The 14,927-nt window shown below is 42.0% G+C and overlaps 1 protein-coding gene across 4 annotated transcripts in view; it reads right to left on the bottom strand.

Annotated features, from left to right (window-relative positions):
* The window catches only part of AFTPH (aftiphilin), a 46,066-nt gene that overhangs the window by 24,734 nt on the left and 6,405 nt on the right, over window positions 1–14,927 (bottom strand). For all 4 annotated transcript variants that reach the window (XM_035110253.3, XM_035110252.3, XM_088667153.1 and 1 more), the window contains exon 2: window positions 1,262–2,990. In XM_035110253.3, the coding sequence (XP_034966144.1) occupies window positions 1,262–2,959 (1,698 nt within the window). In that variant the 5' untranslated portion in view covers window positions 2,960–2,990. The remainder of the gene's footprint in view (window positions 1–1,261; window positions 2,991–14,927) is intronic.

The raw sequence follows: 14,927 nt of genomic DNA on the forward strand, positions 1-14,927 counted from the left end.
ACTATCCCTGTGTCTTTCTCTCTATGCTGACCTCCCTCTCTCTTTGAAGTTTAGACTGTATGTCTTAGGTTGCATCCTTTTTACAATTTCCAGCTGCTCCTCATATATTTTATTCTGGATCTTGAGTTGAGAGGTCTGAGAACCAGCGATGGAAACTGAGATATGAAAACTAGGAGCTAAATGGCACCTTAAACCTAGGTTATTGGTGGAACAATGGAATGCCTATGCAAGCTTTTTTATAACGAGACTACAAAGCTGAAAATGAACTGCAGCTAAAATATTATGTTGATTTTTCACATGGTCTAGTCCTTCCCCTGACCACCCCCTAGTATTCTTAAGAGGGTCTTCAGAAGGTAACTGGAAGTCGGGAGGCAGAAAAATTTCCTCCTTTCCTTCCATTCTGCAGTTTTAAACTGAAATCTTAGGCACAGTACTGCACTCAGTGCTCAGAAACTGCTCCCGCCAATGAAATTCCCTGTTACAAAATGCGTCTACAACAAAGGGAGTTTTGAATACTGATGAGAACTATTTTATACCAAAATAAAAAAATTCCTTCAGTAGCACCTTAAAGACCAACTAAGTTTATATTTTGGTATGAGCTTTCGTGTGCATGCACACTTCTTCAGATACACAGTGTATCTGAAGAAGTGTGCATGCACACGAAAGCTCATACCAAAATATAAACTTAGTTGGTCTTTAAGGTGCTACTGAAGGAATTTTTTTATTTTGCTTCGACTCAGACCAACACGGCTACCTACCTGTAACTATTTTATACCAAGTCTCAGTCTGAATACTTTTCAATGAAAGGTGTGCTCTAAGCAAAGATATTTTAACTAAAGTTTAATTTTGCAGCTACATATGAACTCTATATGCTAACATAACTGAGGTATGAAAACTTATTATAAGTTATGGGTCTTCTCTTAAAGCTCAATTAACACCTGATTATATTAGAAATGGCATTACTTTCGGCAGAACTGGAGGGGAAAAATCAGTCAAGGCCCAGCAAAAGAATTAATAAACTGGAAACTATATCACAATGCTGGAATTGATTCCTACTCTTTCTAGCATCAAAAGCTCTGAGAATTTTGTGACAGCACAGAATTTTTCTGTGTTTCTACTTCCTGGTTAGTCATAACGACGCTGGCTAAAAACATACTGTTTTGCTGACATGGGTTGCATGGGTTGAAGTGTGTGCATTTTACATAATAAAGCAAATTGTAAAAGCAAATCATAAGCATCAGTAGCAAACTTTGGTAGTTACCCGAGCTGAAGCCGGCAAGTCCTGCAACTTCCCACTACTGGTTCCATGCAAAGATGCTACAGAAACACTGTTGGGTGTATGAGTCACTGAATCTTCATCATCAAAAGTTGTGCCTGTCCTATCTGATGGCCACACATCTTTTCTGGGATGAGGTTCCACCACCTGCTCATCTTCAAAAGCAGCCCACAAGCAGCTCTCTTTTTGCTCAGCCTCAAAAGCATTCCACTCTGTAGCTTGGTTACAACCAGCAGAACTGAAGGCTGAAAACTCATCAGAGTCTGGAAACCTTTTTACCCCTAAGCCAAAGTCTCCAAACTCACTGTCATTTCCCTTTTCCAATTCTGCAAGAGGCTGAACTGTCATGCTAGAACCAGCATCATCTGTGCAACATTCCTCCTTGTTTGAAATCTCTTTTGATTGAGGAGCCCCCTTTGATGATCGTGGATGAACATCACTTTTATCTGTGAAGTCACCACATGCATTACTTCTTTTACTGGTGTCTTCAGAAGGGCTATGAAAGTGTTCTTGGCTGGCAGAAACTTGAGTAAAAGCAAGGGATCCATTGCTGACTGTGCCAAAGTCACCAAAATCATCTTCATTTAAACCACTGCATGACACATGCCCAATGTCACTTTCACCATTCTTAACTATTTCGGAAACATATCCGTTCTCTTCTGTAGGATGAGAGCCAAGACTTTGAACTCCACCTACATTAAGGCTTAATGTATCTGCATTATCATTGGTCCTTAAAAAGGTATGTTCTTTACTATTTCCAGTGTCACACTCCTCTCTTCCTCCAATACTTTCAGTTGTGCCTACTGAATTCACAGTTGTGTGTATGGAAGAAATAAAGGCATTATGTTCGAGTGATGTGCAGTCCTCTTTAGCCTTGAAGTCTTCACTGAGCGCTAAATTAATTTTTGAAATGCAAATCTGTCCATATTCACAGCTTCTCTCTGAAGTTGCTTCCTTCATAGATTCCCCCTCACCGTTTATAATATTGCTTTCCTGTACACAAAGCGCTTCTCTTTCACTAGAATTTGTGCATATTTTATTTCCTGTTTCGTCAACCAGGCTCGTTTGCTTATTTGAGAACGTGGCAAAGTCTGCAAATTCCTCTGCTGTGATGGGTATAGACTCCAAACTTAATTCAGAGCTATTAGTGCTAATTATTTTTAATCCCTTTGAGTCACTGATACCATCTGTATCTTCAGCTTCCTGAGAATTTGCCGTGTCCAGTGCTGCAAACCCATTTGTTAGAACTTCTGGACATGGCTGTTTCTCACCATTACAGCTGTCTACTTGGTGGTCCTGACTTGGAACTTTCTTATCAGTCCTAATAATTTCAGAGTATGATGACTCTAATTTTCCAGTTCTCTTAACTTCTTCCGCATAAATATCATCAAGTGATGTACTCAAACTTCTACACTCACATTTTTCTTTGTTACTATCAAGAGGAAACTCTTTAACAGTGGTAAAAGCTATAATACCATCTACACTGCCTGAGTAATCAGAGTTACATGAAGGTTTATGTTCTTCCTTTGAACTGGAGTAATCTGATGCAAAGTCAAAGGCTCCAGTACTTCCAGCATCGGAAAACCCACCAAAATCACCAAACTCATCTTCATCCTCCTCCTCTGCTCCATTATCTAGTGGTGGTGGTGATGAAGAATACATTCGGATGATATCTGGTTCCATGGTTCAGTCTTTTATGAAGGTTACTTTGCACCTACAAGAAAAAAGAGTAAGTTACTTCAACATACTGAGTTCAAAATGCTGTCAACTATAACGTAAGAGAAACCTGGAAACAATTTACTATATTTTACGATATACAGTAAAACACTTCACTTTAACTGTTCATCTTAACATCCAATCTGAAGATGCTATCAAAAGAACATGCCTCTACCCCAAATTTCCTATTGATGAACCACAAATTCCTTTGGTATGAGACTTGCCCTAACTACATGGAACATAATTTATCAATTCACTGATAAGCCACCTACAATAGCTTTCATTCAATTATTTTATTTATAATATTCAAAGTCTTATGATATTACAAGTGGGTCAGACTGCTGCAGTATATTCCTGGTGTGTGCTACCTCAATCCATGGCTGAGAGGGTTGGGGGGAAATGTAAGTTACCAACAAAGACACACTTCATGTGCCAAATGTTTGAAGACTAAAAATTGCAACCGTTCTGCATGCAAGTTAATGGCACTTGCAGCTTCTGCATACAACTAACTGAGTGCTTGTTTTGATCTGGGATGAAGCCTAAGGGGACAATTTAAGTAGACTGATCTTTGCTGCAACCCAAGAGATAAGAGGTATTTTTGGTAGCCGCCTCACATCTGACCAGCAGTATTACAGTGGACTACTACTGATCGCCGAAGAATGAATTATGGTGCTGGAGGAGACTCTTGAGAGTCCCATGGACTGCAAGAAGATCAAACCCATCCATTCTTAAGGAAATCAGCCCTGAATGCTCACTGGAAGGACAGATCCTGAAGCTGAGGCTCCAATACTTTGGCCACCTCATGAGAAGAGAAGACTCCCTGGAAAAGACCCTGATGTTGGGAAAGATTGAGGGCACAAGGAGAAGAGGACAACAGAGGACGAGGTGGTTGGACAGTGTTCTTGAAGCTAACATGAGTTTGACCAAACTGTGGGAGGCAGTGGAAGACAGGAGTGCCTGGCGTGCTCTGTTCCATAGGGTCACAAAGAGTCGGACACGACTAAACGAATAAACAACAACATGCATACATACATACACATATTAGCAATTTTCAACGCAATGGGCATTGCATCTGAAACTTAGTCTGGAGAAGTCTGTTGGGAACAGATTAAGTCAGTTGTATGACGTTTATTCAATCAGTCTGTGAAACCAGACTGTTAGGTAAACAAAACAATTCCATGAGAATTAATGAGTTGTGTTGATAAGACTTGCTTCCTTCCCCCTCCCCTTCAGCCTCTTTGTCAACCTGCCTGACATGTGCATAACACCTGGGAAGCTCAGTCAATAGAGCCTCAGACTCTTAATTTCAAGGTTGTGGGTTCGTTGGGCAAAAGGTTCCTGCATTGCAAGGGTTGGACTAGACGGCCCTCGTGGTCCCGTCCAACTCTACAGTTCTCTGATTTTAAGTACACATTTGTACAAGCTATTATCTCTCAGTACAGCCCTCCATCATGCAATATGGATATAACAATCAAGTGTAGTGCAAGTTGTTATATACTAATATCTCAGCCCAACCTGCAACGACTGCAAAAATTAAAGCTACAACAGCTCCAAAGTGTTATCCACTATTAGCTTCAGTTCAACCTTTACTGTGTAAAGATAATATATTTGCACTCAGTGAAGTTCATAGTTTTGCCACTACCTTCCTTGTACACATGGGTGGTAGTGCTTTGCCTATAATGGCAGGCATGCTCCTGCTGAAGCTGGAAAAAGTCAAGATACATGGAACAGAAGCACAGATTGTTTTTACTACCGGTATTGCTGGAGCACACATGGCTCATCCTGTATAATAAAGTCCCTGTGTCTCTGCGTCTAGTCCCTGTGTCCGCGCTACTGCGCACGTGCCCCACGGACACAGGGACTGGAAGCACACACACACACACACACACTCCCCCACCCCACCCCTCTGCCTACCATTTCCCTTGCGGTCCTCAGGCAGTGGCGGCGGACAAGGAGGGGGCTCGAGCCCAGGGGGAGGGCAGGAAGGAAAGAGGGCCCTGCCTTCCCCCCTCCCCTGCCTAGGCATGGACCGCGGCGGAGGTGGAGCAGCGACAGAGGAACCCGTGAGAGGAGCGGCGGGGCCGCGGCCTTCCCTCCCTCTCTGCGCTCGGCCGCGGGGCACGACAAGTTTGTTTACTTGCGTTCCTGGCGCGCCCCGTGGCCTAGCGCAGAGCGCCCGTTTACTTAATGGGCTGAATGACACTAGTACAGAAATAATGTTGAAGTACATGGTGTTAAAAATGAGAATTTTTTAAGAAAGTAAACAAGGCTGCCATATTGTTTTTCCCTAACCTGTTAAAGCAGAAGTTACTTAATTTATATATTACTAGCTGGCCTGCCACGCGTTGCCGTGGCTAATCCCTGTGACTGCCACCGCCCTATGTCGATCCATGATGTATCCCGCCCCCTCCTCCCCCCGGCTTATCCCTGTGATTCCCCCCTCCTCCCCCCACCCCGGCGTATCCCTGTGGTTCCCCCCTCCCTGTCCCGACCTATGACGTATCACATCCCCTTCTCCCCCCATCCCCGTCATATCCCTATGACTGATCCCATCATGTCCTGACCTATCCCGTCCCCTTCTCCCCCCAACCCCCACCGGGGCGAGTCAGTATCTCTATTCTGCCTAGTCTGTAAAGGCTTCGGCCTAGTATGTAAACAGCAGCTGAGGTGCTGTTGAGAGGTAAGGTTCTATAGGTGTAGTACCAGTGTAGCCGCCGCTAGAGGGAACTGGTTTACAACCTGGTTCTTTTCCCAGCATGCACTTTCGGCTGAGTGGTGTGTTCTGGAACACGTTGTTTTTTGGGTTTTATATGGTGCAGGTGTGGCATCTGTCTTAGGTAACTTTCTAAGGTCCTTCGGACATTCGCTTTAGACGTTGTGTTCAAATTTGAACGCAATCGGTGAAGCGGTTTCGGAGAAAAGTGGATAATAACCCACATACGCAGTTTACATTTATATATATATAGATACACATATCTGTTTCCTAACATTCCATTCTCCTCTCCCAGGTTCTTGTCACTGACTGTGTTTGCAAGTTAACAATAAGCCAGACCTTCTGGAGGATACCACAGCTGAAGCCCTTCCTTAGAAGTGTGCACTGACAACAATAGATCTGTGGTGTTAGTTTTTACTATGAAGCCTAAAAAGTTTAGACCCTACATATAAACAAAAACAACTCATTCCCCATGTTCTTCTTACTTAATAATGTTACTATAACAACAGTAGAAAATCATTGGTATACCTCATTCAGATAATGAAAACATGTAGCGCGTGTTCTCTCTTCTGCCAATTATGACAATTTGTGCAATATGTTGTCTGTACAAAGGATTTCTAGTGAGTATGCACCACATTTCATTTCAAAGCATTTTATATACTTTCAATACTGGAGCCAATCCCTTGACAAATAAAATGTATACAAAGGACAAATAAAAACTGTTTAAAATTCAAACCACCCTACCCAGTTCTCCAAGTCACAATGACCCAGACTCCTGAAAGTTATAATTTTATGTTCTCTTCAGAAATGCTTTGCAACACTAGAGCTCTCTTGGAATTGACTGAATTATGCTATTTAAACATGGCTAACTTGAATCTCTAGCCCCAAATGTATTAATGTGAATCAAAGCTTCTTATTATTAACTAGCTGACCCTCCCGTGTGTTGCTGTGGGTTATCCCTGTGGCTGCCCCCACCCTGTGACGATCCATGATGTGTAGCTGTGCCTGACTCAGGGTCATAGCTGTCAAGTTCTCCCTTTTTAAAAGGGAAATTCTCTTATGAATAGGCTTCCTCGGGAGAAAAGGGAAAAACAATGTTTTATCCTGCTTACAAATTTCTCTTCCTACGATACCTACGGTAATAGAAAGGCTTCTGTTTTTTTAGTAAATGTATATTTCAACATTTTTTAAAGTTCATTATATATCATTTCCCAAAACGCCTTTACTTTCTTACAAACCCACCACATATGATAAAAGGTACCGTACCTTCTTTTTCTTTACATTTCCAACATTGATTACCGTATTTGTTCTATATTGATTATTTGCTAATTTCACTGGCGTTATATACCATCTGTACATCATTTTCATTACATTTTCTTTAAGAGAACTCAGGCCGTAAAATTTATTCCCTCTTTCCATAATCTTACCCAATCTTCTAACTGTATATTATAATAAATATCTTTTGACCAATGAATCATAACAGATTAAACTTCTTCATCTTTTACATGCCATTCCAGAAGTAGCTTATACATCTTTGACAATATTTTTAATTTTTTTAATTCCTCATATGGTCTTAATTTTCACTGGTTATCTCTTTCAATCAGCAAATCACCATAAGTGGCCCAGTTTTTCCCCCATATTTAACTTTTTTACAGTTGTAGCCTAGCCTCTAACGGGGACACCCACCATGGTGTTTTGCATTCTAATAAATTCTTATATCTATTCCACACCTCATATAGTGATTTTCGAATTATGTGGTTCAGAATTGGACTAGACTTGTAGCATACATGTAGCCTGCTTATATGACCCACTTGAATCAACAGGTCAGTTTATAAATTTCATTTGCTTACTATATTTTTATATTCTGCTTATAAAGTACAGTACTGGGAGCTTCCAGGTTCAGAACCTTAGTGTACGAGCAGCGAGCTTCCACTCTGGAAGCTCACACTCTCAAAGACACAGAATCATAGGTTTGTAGAGTTGGAAAGGACAAGGGTCTTCTGGTCCAGCCCCCTGCCGGGCAAGGATCTTTTGCCCAACATGGGGCTTGAAACCACAACCCAATGAGGACCTGTTCAGACTACTATGGAAACATCAATTTGAGCACAACTACATCTTCAGTGTTTTTAAAGAAAATATATTAAATGTTTCTACTTTGGGGAAGGGTGGGGAGTTAGAATAGGAGAGGCAGCTGTCGCTATGGTTTAAGGGTTGAACTAAACCAGGTTTCTGGCAGCTTCACATTTTTCTTCTTAATGAAAGGTAATGGAATTTGTCCTTGACTATTCAACCTCTAAATTGTTGCTTGGGTATATTTATTTATTTAGCCATTTCACATTAAAACTGCACATAAATACCAGAAACAATCCTTATCTCTCTAAAGCATTAAATGTTTTTCTTCTGGACAGCTCTCATTTCTTCACTCTCAATAATAAATGGAAATAGCTACTGCAAGGAAATTTCACTGTGCAAATCCATTCAGAACAGCTCAAATGCATATAACACAAAGGTATCCTTGATTTAAAAGTCACTTTCCAAATGTAGTAATACAAATTACTTCTTGATTTGAACATTAATTTGCTTTAATTCCCTATACCAGATAAACATTATATTTCACAACTATTTCAGAAAAACTTAAATAGAAATATTTTGCTGTCCTCATCTCCTAGTATTTTTGCATAAAATAGTGGGCCACAATCAAGATCATGAGAGCACAGTCCCCTGTGTTAGAAACTCAGGTATATAAGCTAGGCACATAATGGCACCTTGAATCTAGGTTGTGGTCACCACAACAGAATGTCTATTCGCCAGGAATAAATACAGTAACTCTTGGGGTCCCTTCCAACATTACAATTCTATGTTCTATGACCTCAACCTTTGACTACACAGTAGCTTGCTCTTACAATCACTTGTCCCTGTATGCAGGGAGAAACACACACAGTGGAAATGGAAATGGTATTAACTATCGAGTAAAGCAGAGGTTTTTGAACTGCGATCGCCAACCGGGTACCCAGAAATCTCCAATGTCACAACTGGACTCGTGCGAGTAGTAAAACACACCTGGCACATGGCTAATTTCAAACACTGTTAGCCCCCTCCCCTTTCTAAATCTACTATGGAGGTCTGTCAACCCTCCAAAGCAACTGATGGGATACAAGGAGCTGAAGAGGTAGTGAGAAAGTACAGAAGAAGGGAAGTATGCTCAATATTAAACATTAATTATTTCAGTATAGGTATATTAAAATTGCAAGTCTTATCAGTAACCTAATATAAAATCTGATATTCTTAAAAGTTATCTTTTGTAAAGTTTCATTCACTAGTTTTCAGATGAGCTTTACATAATTTATTCACTTGCATTACCTCTCTAGCGGAAACATAGTCAACCAAAGTCAAAGTTCAGTACTTATCAATTGTATCCATGCAACTACACCTCAATCACAGACAGGTATGCATCTGAGTTCTTGCAGCTATTTCCTATATAGTAGCACTTCTTGCAGCTATTTCCTATATAGTAGCACTTCTAAACAGCTTTAAAGCAGAAGCATATTGGCATCAGAAATTGTGGCATAAGAAATAGATTGAAGGGGTCCTAGTGTGTATAAACGTTTGCTGGAGCTCAGATCCAAAATCACAGTCCACAGAACTGATTATCCTTACACTACCCATTAGACAAAATCCTATTATTATTATTATTACTATTCCCAGAGATTTCAGGGCGGTTCACTTTGGTCTTTTCCAACAACAACAATTCTCACCAGTCCTCCAGGTGATTTTCATACAAACGCATAAGAAAAATATCTCGGGTATTCCCACACCCCAAAAACCTTTAGGGGGAGGGGAAATAGAGAAGGGGGAGAAGCAAGGTTTGCTGAAGGATCAAGAGGTGAGAAATTTGAGTTTGGCCCTTCCAATGGCTAATCTTCTCAACATAATTTGGCAAAAAAGGCATACATTAGTAAATATGGTACTTCATGTTGATTAAAAGAGTTTTCTTTGACAGACATCAAGCCATAAAATTTACTTCTCAATTTACTAAGTTGTAGATTTATGAGTGATATACACATACAAAGAAACAAGTCATGCTGTTCTTAACTTAGACAGCATAAGCTTACCTCATCTATAATGTATCACTAGATTCTATCTAAACCATCACTGTATAAACTCAAAGTGTTGAAATCATTACCACCGTCCTCCAGTCACTTGTAATGGAAACGTGAACACAGGATATTACATTTCTTTAGCGGTTGTCTGCTTCATTCAACAACGCTCCATTTTAAAGTGGAACATCTTGTGGAATTATAGCCACACAAACTCCATCCAGGCAGAGCCCATGGCAATATGCAACTGGCAGGAATCAGTAGCCAATTTTGCTTTTATGATAATTATTCCCCCCCAAGTAACTGCTCCACCAAGATGTTGTTATGGTCCCCAACTTGGATGGCTTTAAGAGGTGATTAGACACATTTTTGGAATACAAGGCCATCAATACTATAAGAATGACTATGACTTATCTCCACTGTCAGAGGCAATATGCCATTCAGTACTAGATGATGGGAATCACAAGTTGGGACAGTGCTTTTATGCTCACATCCTGCTTGTTCCACAGGTACCTGATTGGGCACTATGGTAACAGGATGCTAAAGCTGATGGACCTGTTGGCCTGATCTAGAAGGGCTCTTTGTAGTATCAGAAAGCTGGAATGGAGGGACTTCCGACGAGGAAAAATGGTGGGCGCCACGGCGCCACGGAGCTCCTGAAGGCGGCCGAAGTGTTTGCGCTGCCCAAACGGCTCCTGAGCCGCCGAGATCGCCGCTGCTGTCGCGTGAGTGCCGAGGGGTGTCCAGTGGACTGGCCGAGAGATCGCCCCCCCACTCTAGCGCACGCGGCAGATTAAAATCGAGGGCGCCCGACCGACCGTCAACTGTTAATTAGGTGGAACCCCAGAGCCCAGAGGCCTGGGATTTCCCACCTTGCGACACGCCGGGACCTCAAACAGAAAAGAAAAGAAAAGGAGCCATTAACAGCCCCGACCTTTTTGCTGTCGCTGCCGCCACCACTGCCATCGCGCTAGATCTGAAGAGGGAGAAGAGCCCCTTGGAAAGTGGAGCCCCGGACCTGCCATCCTTCCTCCCTGCTGCTGCTGCGCTGCCGCACCGAGGTCGCCCAGCTGCTCGGAGCCCCGGGTCCGGGGAGACCCAAGGGCTAGCGGGGGGTGCGGGGGGAAGGAGAGAGGTCCTAACATAGCTGTCCCGTCGCCGAGCAGCCGCCGCTACCGCCGCTACAGCTGCCGATACCCGGGAGAGGTAGGACGGACTGAGGCCGCGAGGTGACACGCAACTAGGCCTAGGCCCGACCTGAGCCCACTTTCCCGCCGTCTAGCGTGCCAGGAGCCCAGAGGGAGGCCCATTGGAAAGGCCTCGATTTTCCTATATTTTTCAATATATTTTTTTTTCCTCTCTCTCTATATATAATATATATATAGTATTGTTTTTTTTTAACAATATATATATATATAATAATAATAATTTATTTTATTTTTTGATTGAATTATTTTTTAAAAAAATTTTTTTTAAAAAAAAGATAAATAAATAAATATTTTTTTTCCTAGATTTTATTTGTAATATATATTTAAATATTTTTATAAGTTATATATATACTTCTCTTTTCTCCTTTTTCCCCTTTTTATAAAAAATTTTTCCCCTATAAAAATAATAAATAGAAATATATATTTTTTCCTTCTCTTCCCCCCTTTTTTTTAAAAAAAATATATTATTATTATTAATAATAATTTATTTAATTGTTTTCTTTAACCTATATCTTAGTATTATTACCATTTACCCCCTCCACCTTCCACCCACTCTTTGCATACACTTCAATCCTTTAAAAAATAACAAAACAAAGACAATACCAACGTCTTCTCCCCCCCCAAGTTCCCAGTCCTTTTACTACGTTTTTACCTTTTTAAAGCTGTTGTTCTACCCTTCCTAACCTTTTTTACCTTAGCTTCATATTATTCCTTCTTCTTCACTGCATAATACTCCTTAAAACCCTCCCCAGACACTTAACCCTCCCTACATAGCCTCTCCTTATTTTTACCTTCCATTCCACTTGTTACTTCCCACCTCCACCTTTGTCTTCTGTTCTTTCTCTCTCTTTCCTTTTCGGTCCCTTCTCCCCCCCCCTTTCTTTTCTTTTCTTTTCTTTTTTTCTTTTTAAATCGAACCCCTCCATCTAGTCTGTTTATCAACTTGTCTCCAATAGGGAAACCTTTCCTCCCATCTATCACCTCCCTCTACAACAAACACCCCTATTTTACCTTTATCTTATTCCCCTCATTCCAATACATAAACCTTCCCCTTAAACCCCTTCCCAGTCACTCAATTTCCCCTTTAATCATCTCTTCCCTATCTCCCCCTCCTACCTCACTTCTCACCCCCCCCCCACCCCTACTCTTGTTTTATACCTTCTTTGCTTGCTGGAGTGCTCTTTTGCTCGTCTCTGAATTGAACCCCCCCCCCTTTTTCTTCTTTTTTCTTTCTTTTCCCCACCTGTTTGTTTGTCTGCTCTCACCTGTTTTTTGTTTTTTGTTTTTTGTCTATCTGTCCATTGGTCTACCCGCCTCTCTGAGTACCTGACCACCGCTTTGACAGCACTGTTGAGGCGAACACGACAACCTCAGAGAAGTCTTTATAACATTGCCAAGGCATGACACAAATGATTGCCTAAACTGAACGCTCTGCAGAAGCCACCAGTCAACAACGCCTGATTAATCCATTATCCAACACCCAGAAATCATCATCGCCATAACTTCTAATCGCAACACGTCCCACTCCAAGAGAATGCCAAACAAACCTCAAACCAAAAACGTCAAGGAGATGAAGGTGTCACCAACTAAAAAGATGACAAAAAACACTGAGACCGCAACACCTCCTCAAAATGATGAAATATTACAACACCTAAGAGAAATGGAAGAGAGGATGACAAGTAAATTGGAAGCTGCAGTGGAAAACGCAACGACCCCTATACAGCTACTAATCAGCAATCTTACCTCCAGAGTGGAAGCTCTAGAAAAGAAGAATCAACTGCAAGAAAGAACAATAGAGCAATACCGGGATGAAACCACACGCATGAATGAGAAATTGTGCGAACTGGAAAGAGAAAACGAAGAACTGAGAATTAAACAAGCAGACATCGAAGACCGAAACAGACGCTGCAATATCCGCTTCCGCAACTTCCCAGAAAAAGCTGAGGAGAAAAGCCCAGCAGACCTAATTGTGAGCTGGTTGAAAGATACAATCCCAAATCTGACACTCGAGGTATCCGATCTGGAAAGGGCACACAGAGCTCTAAAACCTCTGCCAAAACCTGGTGCCCACCCAAGAGACATCATAGTGTGCTTTTCACGCTACAGAAAAAAGGAGGAGATATGGAACAGCCTCAGGAACTCAATCAACCTCCGATACAAAGACAATTCCATATTGGTCCTGCAAGATCTATCCCAGGACACCCTAAATCGGAGGAAAAGCCTACGTCCGTACACTCAGCTTCTTCAGCAGAAAGGGATTCGGTACCGTTGGGGCTTTCCCTTCCGTCTCATCGTGGCAACCGATACAACGCAATACATGGCTACCAACGAAACGGAAACCCAACAACTATTGAGGAACCTTGGGCTCGACCCTCCATCGAACCAGCAACAGAAAGACTTACCAAGTGACAGCCGAGATCAAGAAAATGGAACAACAGTACATGAATGGATGGAAGTAAAGAGGGGAAAGAGACAACAGAAGCAATACGTCAAGACTCGCCGATTCAATCATCTACCATCGCGCACAAAATCATTCTACCGAACATTCTCCACAGGACGCCAAACCATGATCAACCGACCCAAAACATCACTGAAGAACAACCCTACTACTACTACTGCTACTACAACAACAACCATAGCTGAATGAGGCAACTGGAAAACATCTCGAACTGCAAGACTGGTGATTCCCCTCCCCCCCCTCCCCATAGGCCTTGAACATAACTAACATCATCAATATCCCACCCAACACCACCCCTCCATAGAACCTACCCCCATCCCAACCCCACCCCAACACCAGTCCAGATAACCTCAATCACATTCCCCATCAACCACAACTTATATCTCCAGTATCCCTTTCATACCAAACAAGAGAAAAACAACTCCCCCAACATCCATAACACAACTCACTATCAGGCTAAAACATGATACCTATTCAACAACATGGTGGCACCAGAGCGCGCCAACACATACACACACTCTAACACATCAGTGATGTTGCTATTAACATTGGCAACATTGCTCACGAACCTTATACCTGACGCTACCATTATAAAACCACTCTACACCGTCTCGCTGATCACCCCCTGTCACAAACGACAAAGGGGAAGGCCTGTCCTTGAGTACAGCCCTTCACATCAGCCGAGACCAAGGACCAACCGGCTAATCGCCAAAAGGTCCAAAATACCCCAAACGAACACCTATATAACTACATATAGGAAACCCTCTATAACTTACCTCCCACTCTTTAACCCGATTCTAATTCTGATCCCATTGAACCCCCACCTGCCACATCATAAGTCAGCGCAACTCCAATGGTTCAATACACGACACGAAGTGAGGGACATAGGACAACCCAAACGGGTTGGCAAGGAACCATCCTACAGAATAAATAAACAAGATGGCTAGCTTAAAAGCAATCACACTAAATGTGAGGGGGCTGGGAAACCCAATCAAGAGAAAACGTATCACCTCATACATAAATACCATGAAACCACACATCACCTTCCTACAAGAAATACACAACCCACCCAAAGGGAACAAACTCCTGAATGACCCTCGTTTTAGTCAACAATGGGTAGCACAAGGCTCAGGAAAGGCCCGCGGAGTAGCTGTAATAATTAGTAGGGACTTAAATTTCAACGCCACAACAGTCCTAAAGGACAAAAAAGGTAGATTCATTTTCATTAAAGGAATACTAGATGGCAAAATTAAACTGACAATCGGCTCATTATATGGCCCTAACTCGAGACAACTTGAATTCTTTCAAAAAACACTAAACAAGTTCCTTTCTTTCTCTGAGGGGGAAGCAATTCTAGGAGGCGACCTTAACTTAAATATTAAGGGCATAACTCTGGAAAACACACATCCTGTAAACTCACAGGCAACCCTCCTCAACCCTCCCTCCCAAACAACTAAGG

This window comes from Zootoca vivipara, chromosome 3, assembly GCF_965207765.1.
Source record: "Zootoca vivipara chromosome 3, rZooViv2.hap1.1, whole genome shotgun sequence".
Classification (NCBI taxonomy): Eukaryota; Metazoa; Chordata; class Lepidosauria; order Squamata; family Lacertidae; genus Zootoca; species Zootoca vivipara.